The 19,619-nt window shown below is 41.2% G+C and overlaps 1 protein-coding gene across 7 annotated transcripts in view; it reads right to left on the bottom strand.

The window, feature by feature from the left end:
• Nucleotides 1-461: 461 nt before the first annotated feature.
• Nucleotides 462-19,619, bottom strand: part of LOC101165344 (uncharacterized) — a 50,497-nt gene continuing 31,339 nt past the window's right edge. For 2 of the 7 annotated variants that reach the window (XM_078935395.1, XM_078935397.1), the window contains exons 43-66: nucleotides 18,750-18,904; nucleotides 18,535-18,647; nucleotides 18,351-18,432; nucleotides 18,139-18,276; nucleotides 17,784-17,946; nucleotides 16,094-16,209; nucleotides 15,376-15,522; nucleotides 15,160-15,291; nucleotides 14,918-15,034; nucleotides 14,667-14,825; nucleotides 13,784-13,933; nucleotides 13,103-13,253; nucleotides 12,833-13,020; nucleotides 12,659-12,751; nucleotides 12,388-12,592; nucleotides 12,118-12,305; nucleotides 8,618-8,715; nucleotides 7,818-8,002; nucleotides 1,684-1,883; nucleotides 1,432-1,600; nucleotides 1,256-1,365; nucleotides 1,017-1,142; nucleotides 644-770; nucleotides 462-544 (exon numbers count right to left, since the gene is read on the bottom strand). In XM_078935395.1, coding sequence (XP_078791521.1) covers nucleotides 534-544; nucleotides 644-770; nucleotides 1,017-1,142; nucleotides 1,256-1,365; nucleotides 1,432-1,600; nucleotides 1,684-1,883; nucleotides 7,818-8,002; nucleotides 8,618-8,715; nucleotides 12,118-12,305; nucleotides 12,388-12,592; nucleotides 12,659-12,751; nucleotides 12,833-13,020; nucleotides 13,103-13,253; nucleotides 13,784-13,933; nucleotides 14,667-14,825; nucleotides 14,918-15,034; nucleotides 15,160-15,291; nucleotides 15,376-15,522; nucleotides 16,094-16,209; nucleotides 17,784-17,946; nucleotides 18,139-18,276; nucleotides 18,351-18,432; nucleotides 18,535-18,647; nucleotides 18,750-18,904 — 3,323 coding nt within the window. In that variant the 3' untranslated portion in view covers nucleotides 462-533. Of the gene's footprint in view, nucleotides 545-643; nucleotides 771-1,016; nucleotides 1,143-1,255; nucleotides 1,366-1,431; nucleotides 1,601-1,683; nucleotides 1,884-7,817; nucleotides 8,003-8,617; nucleotides 8,716-12,117; nucleotides 12,306-12,387; nucleotides 12,593-12,658; nucleotides 12,752-12,832; nucleotides 13,021-13,102; nucleotides 13,254-13,783; nucleotides 13,934-14,666; nucleotides 14,826-14,917; nucleotides 15,035-15,159; nucleotides 15,292-15,375; nucleotides 15,523-16,093; nucleotides 16,210-17,783; nucleotides 17,947-18,138; nucleotides 18,277-18,350; nucleotides 18,433-18,534; nucleotides 18,648-18,749; nucleotides 18,905-19,619 lie in introns of those variants that run through there. The other 5 variants (XM_078935399.1, XM_078935396.1, XM_023965367.2 and 2 more) reach the window with 5 other exon arrangements.

The raw sequence follows: 19,619 nt of genomic DNA, 5'->3' as shown, positions 1-19,619 counted from the left end.
ACACCTGGTTTGACCAGTGGGACCAGTGACTGGTTCAGTGACTCTGACTTGAAGCAGCATCATTTACAGCCACTTCTGTTCACATTCACATCCCTTTTAAGTGGTACCAGGGTTTCCAACCGTTCACGCACATTTCCATATTTTTTAAACCTGCTCATTCGAACTCTAATAATGGATTAATAGGAAGTTTGCTCGATATTATGAAAATTGAGCAGTGCAAAAGCAAAATCTGGTGTTTCACAACCCAGAAAAATACAACACTCCATAAGAAGGTGCAATTTTGTGTACGAAAACAGCAATATAGAGATATTAGAAATAGCATAGCAATAGCATTTTAATACTATTGGGAGCATATTTTTTTCTCTTTTAAACCAAGTTCAGTGGACAAAAGTTTGCTGAGAACAACACCGTGAAAGCCGAGTTTAACAGGAATTTCTACTAAGAAAGCTGTAACAATAAGATTTACATGGTATCGTGGTATATTTTATTAAGCGTTTGTTTAGTTTGTTGCTTGTCATTGGTTTGTTCTTCTTTTATGTTTTCACTGCAAAAAAAAAAAGAGAACATGGTCAAGAATAAAACTTATCATGACAATAGTGACAATACTAAAACAAAATACATTTTCTGGACTTGTCTAACTTACAGCACTGGAACGGGACCTCCAGTGGTATGTAGTTACGCTTGCAGAGATGAACAAAAGCAGATGCTAATCTGCAGGGGGCTTCGAAAGACCCAGACTCACACACCAACAAGAACTGGCCAGGATTCACCTTAACACAAACAAAATCGGTTTGTTTTCTGTTTTACGTTGGTCAAACATTGACAATTGTGTCATTTAAATCATTTTCCACATTGCAGAGGTTAAGGTTACCCAAGATGCCAGACTAGATTTTTTTAAACCAACAAATATATTTCACTCAGGTTTATCTCAACAGGTAGTCACATCACTTTTGACTTTCTAAGTGCTGAAAGGAACATAATCTGTTGATGGATGGCATCTGTGTTTTTGCACTTACCACTCTAAAACAGGCACTCAGTGGTGAAGATGGAGAAAAGAACAAAGAGTCACAGCTCACTGGGCTCATCGCCACTGAAGAAATCTTAGCCGGGATCGTTGGAGCTTTACTACATTTTGGTCTCAACTAAACAGATAATTGGGTTAAGTCAGGTCTGGTCGTCCCCAAAGAAACAAATTCTTAGATAAATGGTTTACAGTTTTATTTAAGATCTTCTTCAAATTGTATCTACATCCTACCTCCCAACTGTGGAAAAAGTCCTCCATTGATTTAGCTTGTGATCGGTTATGCAAAGGAAAATCATTGCCTGCTTCATTATCGTTGGTCCCAAACAAACCAGTGGATGCACCTGTGCAAACAAAAGTAACTGAATTGAGATCATGCTCCCTAAACTTTCATGTGAACTCTCTCGTACCGTGTAACCATCCGTCCAGATTGAAGCTGCACACTTCAAGGACCACATCACAGGAAACTGATGCTCCGTTCTGACTGGACACCTGTAAAGTGTTTGAGCTTCTCATTACAGTCAGTCCATCATCACTGAAGAAGCTGTGTGTCACGGTTTTACTGCAGTCCACCTTCACCTGCATCACAAACAATTGATCTTTTTCCTGGATCTCCACAAACATGTTGATTATTTTGTTCACATCCAAAGTAACACACATACTTGGCCGTTGCGGTGAATGTGGATGGTGTGGTTGTTCATGTGTACCAGGAGGAGACTCTGTGGATCTGCACTGAGCAGCAGTGTGAATGACGGATGGATACTGGCATCCTGGGCGAGGAGCAGCGGACACGAGCCAGGTAGCTCAAACACATGACCATCAAAAGTCACCACAAACTTGTTTGACACCAGCAGAGCTTGGTCTTTTGATTGGAAAAAAAAGAAAAGAAAAAAAAAACAGCAAGATGGAATTAGAAGAAAGTAACTGTCTGAATATAAACGTGTGCTGCTAAATATGATGTGATGCGTTGGCAGTGATGTCATAGTGCCCTACAACCAAGAGACGCAACATATTTAATGTGCAATTAAAACCAACGAAGAACCACTGCCAGGTAGACATAGTGGCAAAATTTGTGATATTAAGGCATAATTCTGCCCTGCAACAGAATGGCGACCTGTCGAGGGTATACCACACCTTCGCCCAACATTAGCTGGGATGCGCTCCAGCAACCCTGTGACCTTGAAAGGGATACAGTAGGTTAAGAAAATGGATGGATGAAGGCATGCTTCCACCAGCTGGTAAATGTGGTTCTAAGCCAAATTTGTCCTCTTAAACCCAGTCATTTACTCACTGCAGTGATGGGGATACAGGCGAATAGGAAGGCTGGGCCAAAAGACACAATTGTCTTGTCAGAATCCATCCAAAGATGCTTGACCTTGTTTGTAGTCTTAAGTTGAATGTGCAATTTTCCCAACTCTGTAAATATCTGCCATTTCCTTCTTTTTTGACCCATTTAAAAAAGTAAAAGACCACAGAAAGGAGCTACATTTTTTTAAAGGAGACTAATAGAACAAACTTTACTACGGGGTGTTTGCTTTCTGCAGTCTAGACTTTAGTTTTAACCTGTCATTTTTTACCTTTACCAGTCTTTGTCCCCCTTGTGGTTTAGAAATCCCATTAGTTTCCTCTTACAGAGTAGATCAAGCTTAACTCCATATCAGAGGTGTGCTTAAGTAAGACCGATGTTGGAACCTTTAAACCTGTATCCTAGTCATTTTGAGTCTTTTACACAATCTTACCTTTTTTACATTTATTTATTTGCTCAGTTGAACTCCTCCGTATCTGTACTTTTTAAATTATTGATTTCTGGGAAAAATGGAAAACTGAAAGTTTTTTTTTTGGTGACATTTTTCATTTGAAGCAATTTTCCTGAAAATGAACAGCCAAGCTATTTCCCCATCAGTAAAGATAAAGGATAGATTAAAAACCACACTACTCTGAGCTGTAATGGTTTCCAGCTTCATTAAAAGTCAAAGGTCTGCATAGACTCATTAAATGTGAGAATCATGGTTTATATCATCAGACTCTGTGAAAAGCAAAAATTGGAATTTGTGTGTGATTATATCTTGTACCCTGATCTTTTGTCAGCAAACAGATTTCAGTCAACTGGAGTTGGTCAGGCTGGAGTTCATTATAAAAGACACCAGAGAGCCAAAAATATAGCTGATTGACAGTTTGAGAGTGTGCGCGGGTGTGTGTATTATAAAAAAAATATTATTATTACAGTTTATAACAAAAAATATTCTGTTTTCTCTCTTTTCGGGTGGTTTCTCACTCAAGCTCGAGTCTACTATCAGAGGCCAGGGAGCTTGTGGGTCTTAACTGTTCTTAGGTCTGGAGTGAGATGTCTGAGGTTTTTCCAGGGATCTGCTGTAGCCACTCCTCCAGTAAAGGGGTTACTGCCCCTCGTGCTTAAATCCCCAGGCACCACTGTCAGCTTCACCTTCCAAGTTTTCTCTAGTTTTTCCCTGAGTCTCTGGTGTTTCTCCATGTGTTTCACGTTCTTCCTGATGTTGCCATCGCTGTGGGATGCTTTGGGCCAGCCCTTTATAGCCATTGGTAGGACAATTTAAAGCCTGCCACTTCAGTTAGGATCCAGTGGTACATAATGCAGGGACTTGAATCAGCACTGCATCCTCTGCTGTAAATTGTCTGAGGCATTCACTGAGCACACTGTAAGTTCGGGCCTTGAGCTTGATGCATTTGTGAATCTTGGATGTTTCATCCTGGATAGTGACTCCCAGGCTCACCTGTCCTCTTTCTCCTTTCTTAAGGCTAGCATACAGTCTCAAGGGGCTTGACCCCCAATGTATGGTGAGGAGCTTTTGTGTCTTAAAGTCCCACTCCAATCATCTTTTGATCTATTGCAAAAACGTTCCCAGTGGTCTCTTATTTGTTATTATGTAATCTGTGGACAAAATTAAAAAAAAAAAAAAAAAAAACGTGTGTTGTTTTCTAGGACATACAGTAGTTTCTGTAGAGCGGCAGCAGTTCATTAGAAATGAGCCAATGATTTGTGGAGGGGAGCGTTGCTGCAGTGTTAGCGTGCCAACACGATCTATCATCTCTTCGTTTACCACACTCTCCCTCTGGTTACAGCCCCTCACGCCCACAAGCTTACATTTCCGGTGCAACAAAATGGTAGGCAATATTGGAGCTATCCAGCTGTACAGTTTTAAGCCAGATGCCAGCTTGGACGAGGAAAACAAAGGCATTGGAGCTAGTCATCTACAAGTGGATGCATCAGAGTGGAGCGGGGCAAGGAGCCTGTGGCCTGCCAAATGTAGATTTGATGTAACAGCTACAAGCTTTTTCAAAGAATATTTTTCCATCTGCTCCTGATATACAATAAATTGAATAAAGAAATACTTTATTTTCCAGAATATAAGTAGCAGGGGCCAAACAAAAAAAAAAAAAAAATAGAAAAAACTAATAATGTTTCGATACAAATAGGAAAAAAATAACTAAGTTAAGGAGAATAACAATAAGATGAGCCAATTTATGTTTTCAAAAAAATCACAAATGAGTTGTTCCTGAATGTAAATTGCCCCCTGGCAAAACTATTAAAAAAAAGTGACATATAGTCATCAGTAGTTAGAACTGCGATTTTAAGCTCAATTTTATTAATATATGTCCTCCGTGAGAAAAATGCCACAAGAACATGTTAAAAACACCAAAAACACAGTTTTCCTTTAAATGGATACTTAACATCTGGGTCTGTATCCCTTCTTTTGGCAACCTTATTATTCCCACAGGGTATCTTTTTTTTTTTTTTTTTTTTTTTTAACTTGTCCTGTCCAACAGCTGGGCAGTCAGATGAGAGCTGAGGGCCTCTTGGGTTGGACATATTTTACTTTAACAAGAGGGGTTATTAATCTTCAGACAAACCAAAGGTATGTCTGAATAAACCCCTTTTGTAATTGAGGCCAAACTTTATTAATTTCAAACATGTCTGAAAATCTTTGGTGTTGGACCGGACGGAAAAGGAAAGAGGGGAAGAAGAGAGAGGGACGTTAGAGAGAGGGGGGGTAGGGGGTGATAATAGGAGGGGAAGGGGGATAAGACCATGAAGCAGCATAAAGCAACAAGTTTACTGGTTGTTAATCATTATGGTAAGGTTTAAATGTAAAAAAAAAAAAAAAAAAAAAAAAAAAAAAAAAAAAAAAAAAAAGGGCGGAGCCTGTCCACACACACACTCAAATGTTATAAACACACCTGTTAGTTGCAAAAATGTCCACCTGTCGACATGTACACAAAACAGATAGTGTTCACACGCATACTTATGCCTTAAAACCAACTAGTGTGAAATATTTCAGTCATTCAGTCTGTTGAGCTAACACCTGTGCTCAGGTGAGTGTTTATGTTCTTCTAAAATGGATGGTGGAACGTGAAAAGAAGGAGGGAGAGTGCCCAGCCATCCCCACCCCAAGACCCCCACCGCACCAGCAGCGGCAGCCGGAATCCCCCCAACGCCACACGGGAACCGGCAGGGAACAACCGCCGCCCGGGCGACCAAGCCCGCCACCCAGGCCGGGGCCAGCAGGGCCGCCGCAAGGCCCCCAGAGCCAGAGAGCAGGGAGGCACGGAGGGAAAGGGGGCGCCGCCCCAGCCCAACCAGGAGAGCAGCCCCCCCGCCGCGCCGGGAGAACCCAACGCAGGGCCGCCGCAAGGCCCCCAGAGCCAGAGAGCAGGGAGGCACGGAGGGAAAGGGGGCGCCGCCCCAGCCCAACCAGGAGAGCAGCCCCCCCGCCGCGCCGGGAGAACCCAACGCAGGGCCCCACCGGAGAGGGACGCCCACAGCCCCAGACGAGCACCCCACCACCACCCAGGAGTTCCGGGCATCCCCCCGCCCCAACCCCAGGTACGAGCCAGGACCCCCCAAGGGAGACCCACTCCGCACTCCAGGCAGCCATCCGCCCGGCCGACGGTTGGTCCAGGGAGGAGCGAGGCAGGGGCCCGCCGCCCCCGCCCAGGAGGGGGGAACCCCGGGGAAAAAAGAGGGCCCACAAGGGGTGTTGTAAATATGGCCCGACCAGGCTCGGCCACAGTTGGAAATTTGGCGGGGCCCAGCACTCAGGAGCAAGGACCAGAACCCACCCCCCAGGGACACGAACACCCCCGGCTCAGATGTAATGTGAACCCCCCCACCGCGCGGAGAGAGCACCGCCGGGCCCAGGAAGCCGGCACCCCGGGGACACAGCCGCCGTTGCAAAGGGGCCCGTACCCCCCACCAGGGAAGAGGCAGGGGACAGATGGTCCTAGGTCCCACCTTCCTTGCAAAATGTGTGTGCGTGTATGTGTGTTTGAGAGAGTGTGTGTGTGCATGTGTGTGTGTTTATGTTGGGATGTATATATTGAGGGGGGAGAGGTGTGTGTACTAAGGGGGGTGCGGTTAAAATTGGCGGGTAGGGCACTAAGGGGACATCTCCTGATTACTCACAGTGACGTCCCCTCACCCTCCCCACCAAGGGGCCCTAAATGTCTAAGGTGCTCCCACAGGGTATCTAATAACTGGCAGTGCATAGCTGTTTATTGTTCGGAACTTGTTCTTGCCATTGAGCTAGCTTGTCAGAATTTGCCTCATGGTATAGTCACATGGACCCACATGGGGAATCTACCCGTACAAGTGCTAATGTTTTTGGGTTTTTTTCGGTCCCGTGGAGGGTCATAGAGAGGGGATATTACATCTTATGGAAAGCACTTTTGCAGTTTTCTTATGGCTCATTGAAAATGGAACATACCATTGTCATGCATTTTGTAAATATATCATCAGGTATTGGTAAGGCTAATATAAGTAGCATGCACTCAGGACATACAGGTGACACTATCGTACAGTGCCCCTACACCACACTTGTTGTTAGTAAAGCATAAGTCACATTTGCTCTTACGGCTAGATACAGTTTGTCTGCTGTCAAAAAATGGGCAAATCTTTATAAGGCATCCAAGGAGCATGTACTTATCCCATAAATAGCATTTGTGCAGTCCGCAGGATTTGGAGGGGGGAGTAGGAGAGGGGTTAAAAAAAGCATAAATTTGTGCGACAACCCTTCTTCTCACCTACTTCACCCTTACTTTACCTTTACATGTTATATATGTGTTTGCTATGACCTGTCGCTCGCAGCATGCATGTAGAAAAAATGTGCATAAACATTTTTGTTCTATGGGCTCACCAAGCAGTCTATGACCTTGATATTTTGTGCAAGCCACTCACGTGCCCAGTGCAGGTTTGCTAATTTTTCTTCCGCAGACCTAGCTGTGTGAGCAGTTGTGACTAATGCTTTTAAAATAACAACAGGTGAAACACTTTTTTTTTTAATTTGCTTTGCTGCATTAGGTTATCGTAAAATTGCAAACAAAAAAAAAAAGTTTAACCCTTTAATGAAGGAGCCATAGCACGCGTGTTGACATTCTTTGAATTACCAAAACTCTTTGACCTTTTACGCAATTAACGTCTTTCTAGCTGATGCTGAAGCTGAAAAAAGCAGCTTTGCGCTGAGCAAAACTTTTAGTAACATGTTTCTTCAACTAACGTAAAGCTACTGATTCTGACACTGAGAAAAGCAGCTAAGTGCCTTAAAGTGTTGTGTATCGGCACAAAGCTGCCTTTTCAGCTTCAGAATCATTGGAATTACGTTAATTGTGCTGAAGAGTTACGGTTGTTCAAAGAGTGTGTGTTATTTCCTGTCGGCGGTAACAGTGCTAGTGTTAAAGGGTCAAAGCACTATGAGCTAGAGATTAATTATATCACATTTTGTAAAAACACTTTAAAAAAAACAGCTGCCATAATCAAACTTACGTATGAAAGGGCTATCCATAATTTTTCTTTTGAGGCGATAAAGTTCCGCGGTGGGTCTCATAGAGGAGAAGGCCTGCAGAGGCCTCAGGAGCCACTCTTCTAGAAGAATCCTTATTAGCCCTGGCTCAGACAACTTGGATAAGGCAAGATGTGGGAGCGGCACAGAAACAGTCACTGCACACTCGCTGCAAAAGATTCATAGGACACTGACTTTGCTTTTTGGTTAATAAAGTTTCAGGACACATTGTTGAAAGGGGCTGCTTATGCTCTTATTTGGCTCTGCTGAGAAAAGTTGTATGCTGGCTGTAAAGGCTCAGGCAACTTAAATCAATACACATACGTCATACAAGGTTGTCTGTGAATAACACACTAATGAATCGAACGAAGTAGCAAATTTTTAGAAGATTCCTAAACTTTTTAAAAAGAAGGGTTTTGCTGTGTTAAAAAAATTAAAATAGAAAAAAATACCAATAATTGTTCAGTATTTCCCAACTCACAATTCATGGCTCAACTTTAGTTGAAACCTTACGGTGACACTCAATAAATTCAGGTGTGGTAAAGCAGGGAGAAACAGTATCTTGGAAGCCATAGTTGGGAAACACTGAAATAGCTCACCAAAAATGTGGGAAAAATGAAGTTCAGACTTAAAGAAAGACAAAATAACTTTTGGGATTTATCTACTCTCACTATGAAAAAATGAGGACTATATCCCTGCTCTGACAAGCTTAAGCCATTTTTATGAAAGAAATGACATCAAGTTTTTTTTCTCTCTTTTCTCCGTTGTCAACCATAAGTCCTACCTGGGGGAAAATTTATACAAAGAAGCAAGTTGTTTCCTGACTCCAGACAGAGCCGTGGCAAGCCTGTTTTCCATCCAACTGTAGGTATGTTGGCCAGCCTGAATGACAAGACAAAAACAGTTACTCAAACAAATAAACCTGAAAATGTTATCTCAATTTCATCCTTGGTCTGCCATCACATTTGCATTTGTTACCATGGAAACAATGTTTTTCTCCATGCAGAATTAGAAGCAGTGTTGGCAGCAGTGCACTGAAAAAGGAATACATTACAAAATGGTTTATATTGTCTGTAACACAGTTGTGTAAAGTATTACAAATATGTTTTTATTCATTTGTAGCTCAGTACATGTTGACTACAGTCTGTAATACAACACTATAAAAGCTCATAATTTTCTGTTAGTTTACACATCACACTACTTTTTTGGCGAAGTTATTGAAGGTTGCTTGGAGATTTCACAACTGGACCTTTTTCAAAGGTTGCATCCTGTCACAGTACCACGCTAGAATTCATTTCAATCCATTCTACCAGCGACAAGCTTGGAAGTCCTTTAGACTAATTTATAAAATGATCCCCCGTGACAGGTTTCTCTTTAGCTTGTTGTTTGACACTCCTATGATCAAAGTGAGTGTTTCTATATTTACAGAGTGTTTAAAATTTGTATTGGACCTTTCTACACTTCCTTTGTCAAAAGGAAAGTAATTTGGACCCATGAAGGCATTGTTGTAAAAATGAAATGAATCATTGCGGTTCACATTCTGCTCAACTACAATTTGATGGTGAGAACAAAGCTCAAAAACGTCCCTTTATTTGTCTCAAACTCCTCAAGAGCATAAAAAAAAATCCAAATCTGACGATGGTGCAATTTCATGATGTATTGCTGTGATGACGAGACAGTTGAATATGACACTGTACCTGCTCACCACACTCCTGCTCTTCACTACAAAACGTTTGAGGTAGTCCCATACCAACACAAGACAGAATAGCAGTTCATGGGTCAAGCCTGCCATCTGCTGGTAAACTGAACATTTAAACCAGGGGTGTCAGACTCCAGACCCTTGTGCTATCTTAGATGACCCCACCCTTGCATTGACGTGTTCTCCCTACCATAACAAAGGTGGATAAAGGTGGAAAGATTTCATGTAATCCATGGACACCAGTGAAGATCACAAATCATTGAAGAAAAATGGTTCAGAGCACTGTCTAGTGGGTCTAGATTACCCAACTCCCAATGTTAAAGTGCCTAGGATAGCACAAGGGTTACGTCCTGTCATTCTGCTAATTCTTAAAAATTCTGCCTTATCTGCTGCTAATTACCTGGATCCGATGCATTTAGTCAATAAGGAGCGTCAATGGCAGGTTTATGAGGCCAGAACAGTCTCATAATTCAGAATTGCACACACTCCGAGTCACAAATGCACACACTTCGATTCACAGGTTAGTTGGCAAACATTTACGATAGTGGCTGAAGTTTGAAACCTGCGATTTAGACAAAGTCAACAGACAGACATTCCTTTTCTCAGGACTACACTTGCAACAGCTATCCAGTACCTCTTCCTCTGAGCTTGTAATAGATATCGTTGAGACCATCGTATCCCTATTTTTTAAAAAGAATGGGTGCAGAGTGTAGCAATAGGAAATCATGGAGTAAGTTTCAAATGCAATATAGAAATGACCTTTCTATCTTTCAAAAAGTAGTGAGCATGGTGTCTGAATTGCTTTTAAAATTCAGGTCACTACATAGTGTTGCACTATATAATTTTTTATTAGTTAGGGGTTAAGGTGGGAATTCGGACACAACCGAATAAAAGTTGCTCTACAGGAAATATTTTCCTGACAGAACTTGATAATAGGAGGTGCAGCCTAGCTTAAACCTTGAGAAACTTGTACACAGATGTCTTCTAAATAATGTTGATTTCTTTTTCCAATTCTGTTTTCCTTTTTGAAGTCGGGCTGTGGAAAAATCAACTCCAGCTTTTTTTCTCTTCCTCTCACAGGCCACAAGTAGGTCCATAGTTCTTAAAAGTTCAAGGTTTTATTGGGAAAATTGCTCAAATAGACAAGTTATTAAATCTTCTCTGACCTTCATTTAAAGCATATATCTGGGGAAACGAGATTGCTATTTTTCAAGATGACAGACTCCCTCAAAGAAGAAAGATCCTGAAATTCATGTGGCATCTCTAAGATATGTGTGATGAAGATTTTCTTTGCAATTTCAAAATCTGAGCACAGGAACCTCAGCGTGTACAAAGGGGACTCATTTTTTGTGCAACATGGACCAAATTTCAGCTATGACCACAGAATGGTAGGAATTAGGACTAATGAGCATTTAGTGAAATTCAGGAATAACTTGTTCAAGATTTATGGACGTCTGATGTTTCAATCAGGGTGATCATAAACTCCATAGTTTGGTCTTTTCTGGAGCCATTTTTGTAGATGCTGCTTTGTCATTTCAAATTTCTGTCATGCGGAAATCAAAGTTTCTTGGCAAAATGACTTGCGAAAAGCCCTTTTTCTGGATTTGCTAAGTGTTTTTTAAAGTTTGACATTTTTTTGTCATCCTCCCTTAAGATAAAAAATTATTCATCTAAATTGCTTTCATATAAATACAAATTCAAATCCAGGTTCATGGCAGAAACTCTGCTAACAGTTCTCCTGCAATTAACAAGATGCAAAATTAAAATGTGTTTTGTTTTGAGCTGGTCAGTTTGCTAAAATGTCAAATGTGTTGCCAAAAAATGTTCGCGTTTGTTGTCTTTCTGAGCATTATTTTGCAACAGCTCTCCTCCGACACCCTTAAATGACCTGTTTTTTTTGCTTTTTTGTGACACATTTCTAAGAGGATCTAAAATTTTTATGAGACATGAAGAGATGGCTCATCACGCAGCAGTTAGCCGTTTAACATGAACCCACTGTGATTTAAAACATGTCAGCTGTACCACCAATAAGAGTGGTGAGAGACAGAACGCGTAGTTGCATCTTCAAAGGCTTTTATCAACAGGATAAAGTTCATTTTTAACAAAAAAGATATAGCCGTTGAACTTTTTGCATGATCTTTTTTCAGGAAACCTCTCTATGGAGTTGGATTTTTCATGAATTTGCTTCTTAAACGTGTAGTGTTTTTACTTGCCAGGAGTCTGCTGAAAAAAAGAAGCCTCTGTGTGTTGTCATTGTAACAGACGACTTATACATTGTAATGAAAAAAAGGGGACTGCAGGTCTACATTCATTAAGAAGGCAACTAATGATTTGAGACTTTCTGATGTGGTTGGTTAAATGTAAAAATAACCTGGATTTAAAAGCAGATAGAGCCCCACCTAAAGGATCTTACATTAAAAAGAGGGATAACCCAAATGAGGAAACTGGATCAGTTTTTAAATTATTTTACAAGCTTTCTGAAATGATGCAGAAATGGTTGCTGTTCTAAATGTATGACCAAGATTAAACAGCTAAATTACTATTATATGTTCTCTTTAAATGAATGAATGGCGGTAATTCCCTACCACATCAAAAACAGCTTTGATCATGGCGACTCCAGCGGGTGAAAATACTTTCAGTTGGTGGTTTTCCCGCAGAACTGCCTGAAGATCCTTCAGTTTGTCAATCCAAGTCAGAACTGCTTCACTCCACATTTCCTCCAACCTCTGGCCCTTCACGTCGTGGTACACACCTGCCAGAGTTGCCAGCGGCCCTAAGGATGGGATGTAAACACAAGCATGCAGAGTGAAAACCAGGATTTTTTAAAAGTCAGTAGACATGGACAGAATACAAACTTTTCAGTTCCTGCTTTCCCAGCAAAAAGAAGTGCTGCAGCAAACTCATGAAGCGGGGCAAGGTGTCAGTCAGGGTGTGGCGCAGTGAGCTTCTGTGCCACGTAGCCAACAAATCCCCACTTCCTTGTTCCAGCAGAACTGTGGCGTGTTGTGAAATCTGAAGGGGCGCAGTGCTCAACTCCTGCAGGAGCTCGCTGTCTCTAAACTGGACACAAGGTTATACAGTTTTAGAAGCTGCATTGCTCCTGGGCCTTCAATATGTGGTTACTACCTGTTTTTTTAATTCAGCGAAGAGATGCTGTAATGTCTTCATTTTCTCCCTGAGCTTATGGCGGATGTGTGCACTCCAATAATGCAGACGCTCCTGTTAGAGAAACAAAAGCAAACTGTTGAAGAAAGCAAGATCAAATTAAAGCCTAGGATGCTGTCAGTGTTCTGTAGTTACCTCTGCAGCAGTTAAACTGTCCAAACTACCAGTCATTCTAAGAATAAGTTTCCTGTTTGCTGCTCCCAAAAACAAGTCTCCCAGAGTTTCCGATTTGTTGCTGTCAACTCCTCTCTTGACGTTTATGATCAAACTGCGTCTGGCTTCCACACACATGGATACTGTGAAATCCTCGCTGAGGCCTGGACCTACACAAAAAGCAGTCACAGGTTCTCATTACTACAACTATAGATTGTTTTGTAACATACAGGAGGAGTGTTCTGGATTTACTACTCTTATAGCCAGCGGTGGTCCGAAGACACTGGTCCTCCACAGTCCAGTTCAGCCAAATCTTCTCTCTGTGATCCAATGAGGCCTGAACCTGGAGACCTGACCCATGAGGCTGAGACAGAACCTCCCACCTGAGGTTCCAATGACCTATCTGAGATATGGCACATAGGTTTATTAACATTAACAACTTAGTTTTTGAAAAGGGTTAGCATCCTCAGAAGGATTCTGACCTCCTATATTGTTGCCCAGCACTTCATTCTATCATTTAAAATTTCACAATGTCTCAAAGACATCAACAACGAACGTGTGAGAAACATCAAACATATAACAATAACAAGACATTAATGATTGTTAAAGTCAAGTTCAGTCTAATAATTCAGGTTTGGTTTGTCCAATTTGTCCAGATAATTTCAATGAGGCCATTCTGTCCAATCTTTGTACTGAGCCTGCAACTAAGTGACTGCAGAGAGGACTGACTATAAATGGACCAACAGGATGAGACCTCCAGCAGAACCACAGTCAGTAAAGGTAACCATTTGCTGTTAGTGGTTGGGGAAAGAAACAGAAAAATTGAAAATAAAGTCCTCACAAATGTCAATTTTAACACTGTAAAGTGCATAGATTTAAAATTGTTTCTGAAAGAAGTTTTTTTTTCTTTTTCCAGTAAGTCTCTGCTTTTACCTCTGGGAACAGAGACATGTTGGCTCCTAAAATAGTGGAGGAGTTGATGAGGGCGAGGGTGAAGCTGCTTTGGTACGACCGACCGACAACTGGCAGATGAGACGGAGTCTCTACCGAGTTTGCTCTGTGAGATCCCAACCATGCCAGAACCTAAAAAATGAAGACATGTTACTCTAAAAAGAGGCTTTAAATAGAAAAAACAAGATAAATCATTTGAGTACAATTCTACAAAAATATATTTGATCTAAAAATAGAAAAAATGTGGAAGAATTTTCTTTGAAAGTTCCTTTGTTTGACCTTTATATCCAAGTTAGTTTGAACCAAACACTGAAGAAAAACAGAATAGAAAATTAAGATTAAACAAAAGATTTTTAAAAGAAAAATAGGGTCAATCCAATTTTTTTTTTTTATCCAAGCCTGTTTTTTCTATTATTTATTGACAGTGCATTGTATTTGCTCAGATGATGATGATCCCATGTCGAGTCTGCACAGAGAGAAACATACAAAACCTGTGGGAGAAAAACTAAACACAAAAGTATAATTGAAACAAAACTTAAATCCTTATATAGTCTAATAAGGTTGCATGTTTATTAAACGCTAATATATAGTGAAATACAAATAGAACTTTGGATAATTTCACAACAGGGAAATTGATTTATCCTTTATGAATCATTAGAAAGAGAGAGAGTATTTCTCCATCACAGTTTGGCAATAAGGCCCAAAATAGCATCTTGTATGGGAGCCAAAGAAAACTTGGAGACACCAGTGGTCAAACTGCAATAAATGATTTTGAGTAAACAAAAAAATGAAAAATATAGGGGAGAACATTTCTGTTTATCCCCAAAGGAGGACAGAATAAGCAGTGATAAAGGTTAAACCTTACAGGCTGAGGGGGGCACCAGCCCAGCATCACTATGTGACCAAAATGATCTTCTAGGTTGGTTTCAACTTTGGCCACAAATGTTTGTGAAGGACACGGACCAAGAAGCTCTCTGTCCAGATCTACTTTGACTTGAAGGCTGTGGACGCCCACCAAGTCTTTCTGGAAAAGGAAATCAACAGATTAACCAATTATTTGTGTTTTTTAATGCTATAAACAATGGGCATCCTCTGTCTTTCTATGTGAGATAATACCTGGTACTTTGCACTTTGCATCACACGTCTTCTATCCCATTCCAACACTGTATTCTGTGAGTAGGAGTTTTCCTCCTGGCTAAGTGACACACAGCCTTTCAAGGCTGATGCTGTCATCTACATAAACACAATGACATTTATTTTACTTGTCAGGGGCTCATTCCCAAAATACACTTTAAGGTGCTATAATTTACTGCACATGCAGCGCTGCAGTTTCAAGCAGATGTCCAGAAGCTACCAACCTTTCGTGCTGACATCAGAGCACACACCTGCCCCCTGCTGGTGTTGGCCCCCCACTGTTTATCAAGGTTGAGGGAAACGTTGAGAGGGACAACTCCATCCCAGGACAGATGGGTCTGCACAGTCACACACAGCTAAACACTAGAAACTCACACAGAAGTCTGACACGCTCGCAAACTATCAGAAATATGAACAGGCGGTTTCAGATGCTTGGATACCTGCTGGCTGCTGTGCTGTTCTCTTTCTGAGCTGCGGGAAAGAGTCTGCAGGGACAGCTGGCCCAGCGCAGGGAAGAAGGGCTGTTCGAGCTCCACCTTTGTCTCATTGCTTTCCTCAGATTGACTCCAGGCTCTGAGAGCTCTGACCTACAGGGTTGCGATAGAAATTCAAAAGGAAAGTCCAAACAAGTACCACCATTCTTTCCACAAGTTTGAAGTTTAAAATTTCAAAGGTTAAATAAGATTTCATAAGTTGTTACTTTAAAAGAGTCAGTGTGGAAAACAGCCGTGTTCAACTTTCACAATTTTAACACACAGACAAAATCACAAGGGGAAAAGAAAAAGAGTAGGTTCTTCAAGTCCTGAAGACCCCATTCCCATGTTTCGACAGAAATCCTCTCAGCACCAGGATGGAGGCTTGTTTTAATTTTAAGTTGTTCAAAATCAAAAGCGTCTCCATGAGACCATGAGCAATAAGACAATAAGGTAAATCATTTCCATGTGTGTGATTGTTCTGATCATGCTTCAAAATGAGTTACTCTCCCACGCTTTAAATTAGGTTCCGGACAAAAGTGTATTTCAACATCTCAAAAACAGGAATGACATATTTCACACAGCCAAAGAGCCTTTGTATCCAACAGCAAATATTTCAATCATTCCTATGTTTTCATCAAATCTCTTTTTTTCTTATTGCTTTCATCGCTCACATTGCACTGACCTTCTTCAGCTGTCCTCGCCTCATCCAGCCCAGTAAAATGCTGTCCAACCTTCCATGTAAGGAGCGCTCCATTTGCAAATCCAGGTTGGTCTCACGGGAAAGGCCTTTGATACGCACTAATGTAAAAAAAAAAAAAAAAAAAAAAAAGACAAGAGAAAGATTTCAAAAAGCTCTAGCCATTGGAAAATCCTTTTTGTTTATATAAAGCAACTTATAAAAAAAAGCAGTGAGTAAAATATATAAGCAAGGAAAATGATGTAAGATGCAAGTTATAAAAATGACTGAAAAGGTAATGAAATAAACAAATGACCAAGGTGAGCCATGGTTACAGAAACATTTGTTCCAGTGTGAGAACCTTAACTGGAAAATATGTAACTCAAGTGGTCAGTCACCAATTCTGCTTGTTGTCCCAAAGATGAATGAAGTTCATCAAGTTCATCTTTCAACTTAAAGACTTTATTTCCATTATGGTGCAAAAAGTATGTATTTAGCTTATGATGGGGAACAAATGATCGTGAGAACTACATGGGGGAAACTGCTCAATGACCTGAGGAGAGCTGGGACAGTAAAATAAAGGTAACTGTTAGCAACACACTATGTTGTCATGGATCAAAATCCTGTAGTGCCCCCCTCCCCCGCTTAAGCCAGCACATGTTCATAGTTTTCCAGAAACTATCTTGTCTAGAGGACGATACGGAGAATGCCATGTGGTCAGATTAGATCGAAATGGAACTCTTTGGTAGAAATGCCACTGGCCATGTTTGGAAGGAAGAAGACTGCTGGGTTTCATCCAAAGAACACCATAAATGTGAAGAATGGGGTTGGAAACATCATGGTTCAGGGCTGCTTTCCTGCAAAGGAGAAGGGACGACGGATCTGCATAATGAAAGGATGAATGGGGCCATGTACTGTATGGTGAGAATTTGGACAGGATGGTTTTAGTTCACATGTGGCCCAAACAATGAAGGAGTACCTATGCAAAAAGCATGTTAAGGTTCTAAAGTGGCATGGCCAGTCTCTGAAGTTCCATATAATGGAGAATCTGTGAAGGCAGTAAAAAGTCTTTGTTGCCAAGCAACAGCCCCAAAACATCATGGACCAAAAATAGCAGCTACAGTCAGGGCAAACCTGGTGAAGATCTGACAGACCTTTCGTCTTTTTAAGGGAGACTACTTGCACAATCAGTGACTCACAGATACTTATTTTGCCTCACTGAATGTGTAAAGGCACATGAACAAAAGGAATATTAACATGTCCGTAGTCCTTTTTAAAGTGTGAAGAATCCTGACAATGCCAAAGACAATCTGAGGCCTTGCAAGTACATGGATGGCGACTGGAAGGTGAAAAAACAAAATGGAGCCAGAATTTGGTCATGGTGTAAGCAGAACATCTTTGGAGGGATCTGCTTTATGGCTGTGTGCTTACAGTTCCTCTCCAACTCACTGAGGAGAGCCAACAAACAGTCATTTACAGGACTCTATTACCACCCAGCTGCCAAAGGTACTTCAAGCAATTGTTGGGAGGGTAACGTGAAGTTGTGAATAAATAAAAACTTGCTCTTATCTATATTAGAAGACACTACAAACCTCCTGTTGCTGTTGAGAATAAAATAATTCATATAAAAGCCAGTCCACTATTAGTTCAATATAAATGGAATTAAATTTGAGAGTTTGTGTTTGAAGAAGTTTACCTTCCAGGGTCTGGTTTCCCAGCTTGAGTTCTGGAGGAGCAGCATACAAGCCAAACAAGCTGAACTCACGGTTCCCCCATATGGCTGCTTGTTGAAGTTGGTAGTTCCAGTCCCTGCTTTTGTACAGCGTCTGGAATGTGATGGTCCTGGGAAGTGACTTCAGCTGTACATGGACAAAAACAAGGTTTAAGTTAGTTTCAGATGCTTAAAGTGCTTCTGAAACCAACTGTTGGGGTACAGAGCAGCCAACATTCTAATCACGATCTAAAGCGTTACACTTCCTTTTTGCTGAGTTTCTTTCATTCTGCAGTTTGTTCAGAGCTGACAGTAAAAAGATAAGTGAGCTTTGAGGTACCTGTGGACACGAGTGTTTCACCTCCACAGTCTGTCTGAAACCACCTTTAATGACCTCCAGTTCCCCTAGAGCCCACAGCCTCCTCCTGCCTGATGAAATCTCCAGCAAAGCCTCTGTGCTTGACTGAGACTGGTTCAGCTGTGAAAAAGACTTTGTTGTGTGAATCTGAAGGACAAAGCTGATATCAAGGTTCGGGTTTGGCAGAGCATCACCTGAGACCGTAAACTTAACTGACAGGGCAGGTAGGCCATCATTTTGGGGACTTTGTTGACCACCTTAACCACGAGCTCCTGACTGGACAGCAAAACATGGTCACTTGCAATTTTGGGCATTAATTTGTTGCAGCCTGGTGTGATTGGTGTAGAGCTGGATTGTTGACCTGGAGTTTCTGTTTACCTATGAGGTACATGGTGTCCCTGGATGGTAAATACCAGTGAGGAACTAAGCTCGGGGTTTACCACCATGGAGCACCTTAGCTGGGAGTCAGTCACTTTCCCCCATGTCTCAACCTAAAATATCAGACAGTACAAAGAAGGTTGTGAGACACAAGAGAACATGTGGGTTTTTTTAATTTATTATTATTTTTTTTTTGTATTAACATGACAAAGTACCTGCAAGGAAGGGCTATTCTCTCCATGTGCGGAATGCCTCAGAGTAAATCTGGCTTCCTTAATGCCTCCATGTAATCCCCAGCCTCCGATGTCCCCAGTCATTTGTAATCTCCAGTCTTGACTAGTTACTTCTATTAAAGCACTTTTCAGAGGGCCTGCAGAGGTTAAAAGCACTAGTATTTTAGGATGGATATTCATTTTTAGCTTTGTATTTAACTTTTCATCAAAAATAAATTTTGAGTTTTATCATTTGCATTAAAATATCTAAAACCGTCTGTATTTTAAATAACAACCTCAAAGTCATTTATTAACTAGAAATTAATTTAACGTCTACAACTTTTTATTTAAAGTCCCACTCCGATCATTGTTCGATCTATTGTAAAAGCATTTCCAGTGGTTATTAACTACGACTATGCCATTTTTAGCCAACATCCAAAAACCTGTGTTGTTTTCCAGGACATTGTTTCTGCAGAGCAACAGTAGTTTATTATAAATTTCCCTTTGAGTTTCAGAAGACACCGTTGGCTGGGAGTGAGCCAGCCTCTACTTCCTAACCCTCTGTTTACACTCTCTCCTGCTAGCTTACAGTGCCTCACATCCCCAGCTTAACATTACAGATGCAACAAAAATGGCGAACAATATTGTAACTAATCCAGCTGTACAGTTTAGAGCCAGATACCAGCTCGGTAAGACGTACATGGATCCATTGCAAGTGGATGCATCAGAATGGAGCAGAGCAGAGAGCTTGTGGCTTGCTGTTGAAGCTTCTACGTCACAGCTGCAAGCTTTTTCAAACTGTATTTTTTTTCCTGCTCCTGATTCACCCCAATTTGACTAAATACTCAGAAATACAATTTTAAGCTTAATTTT

Source organism: Oryzias latipes, chromosome 17, assembly GCF_053564925.1.
Source record: "Oryzias latipes strain Hd-rR chromosome 17, Olatipes_Hd-rR_3.1".
In the NCBI taxonomy this organism is placed as follows: Eukaryota; Metazoa; Chordata; class Actinopteri; order Beloniformes; family Adrianichthyidae; genus Oryzias; species Oryzias latipes.
This window is presented reverse-complemented; position numbering and strand designations above follow the sequence as displayed.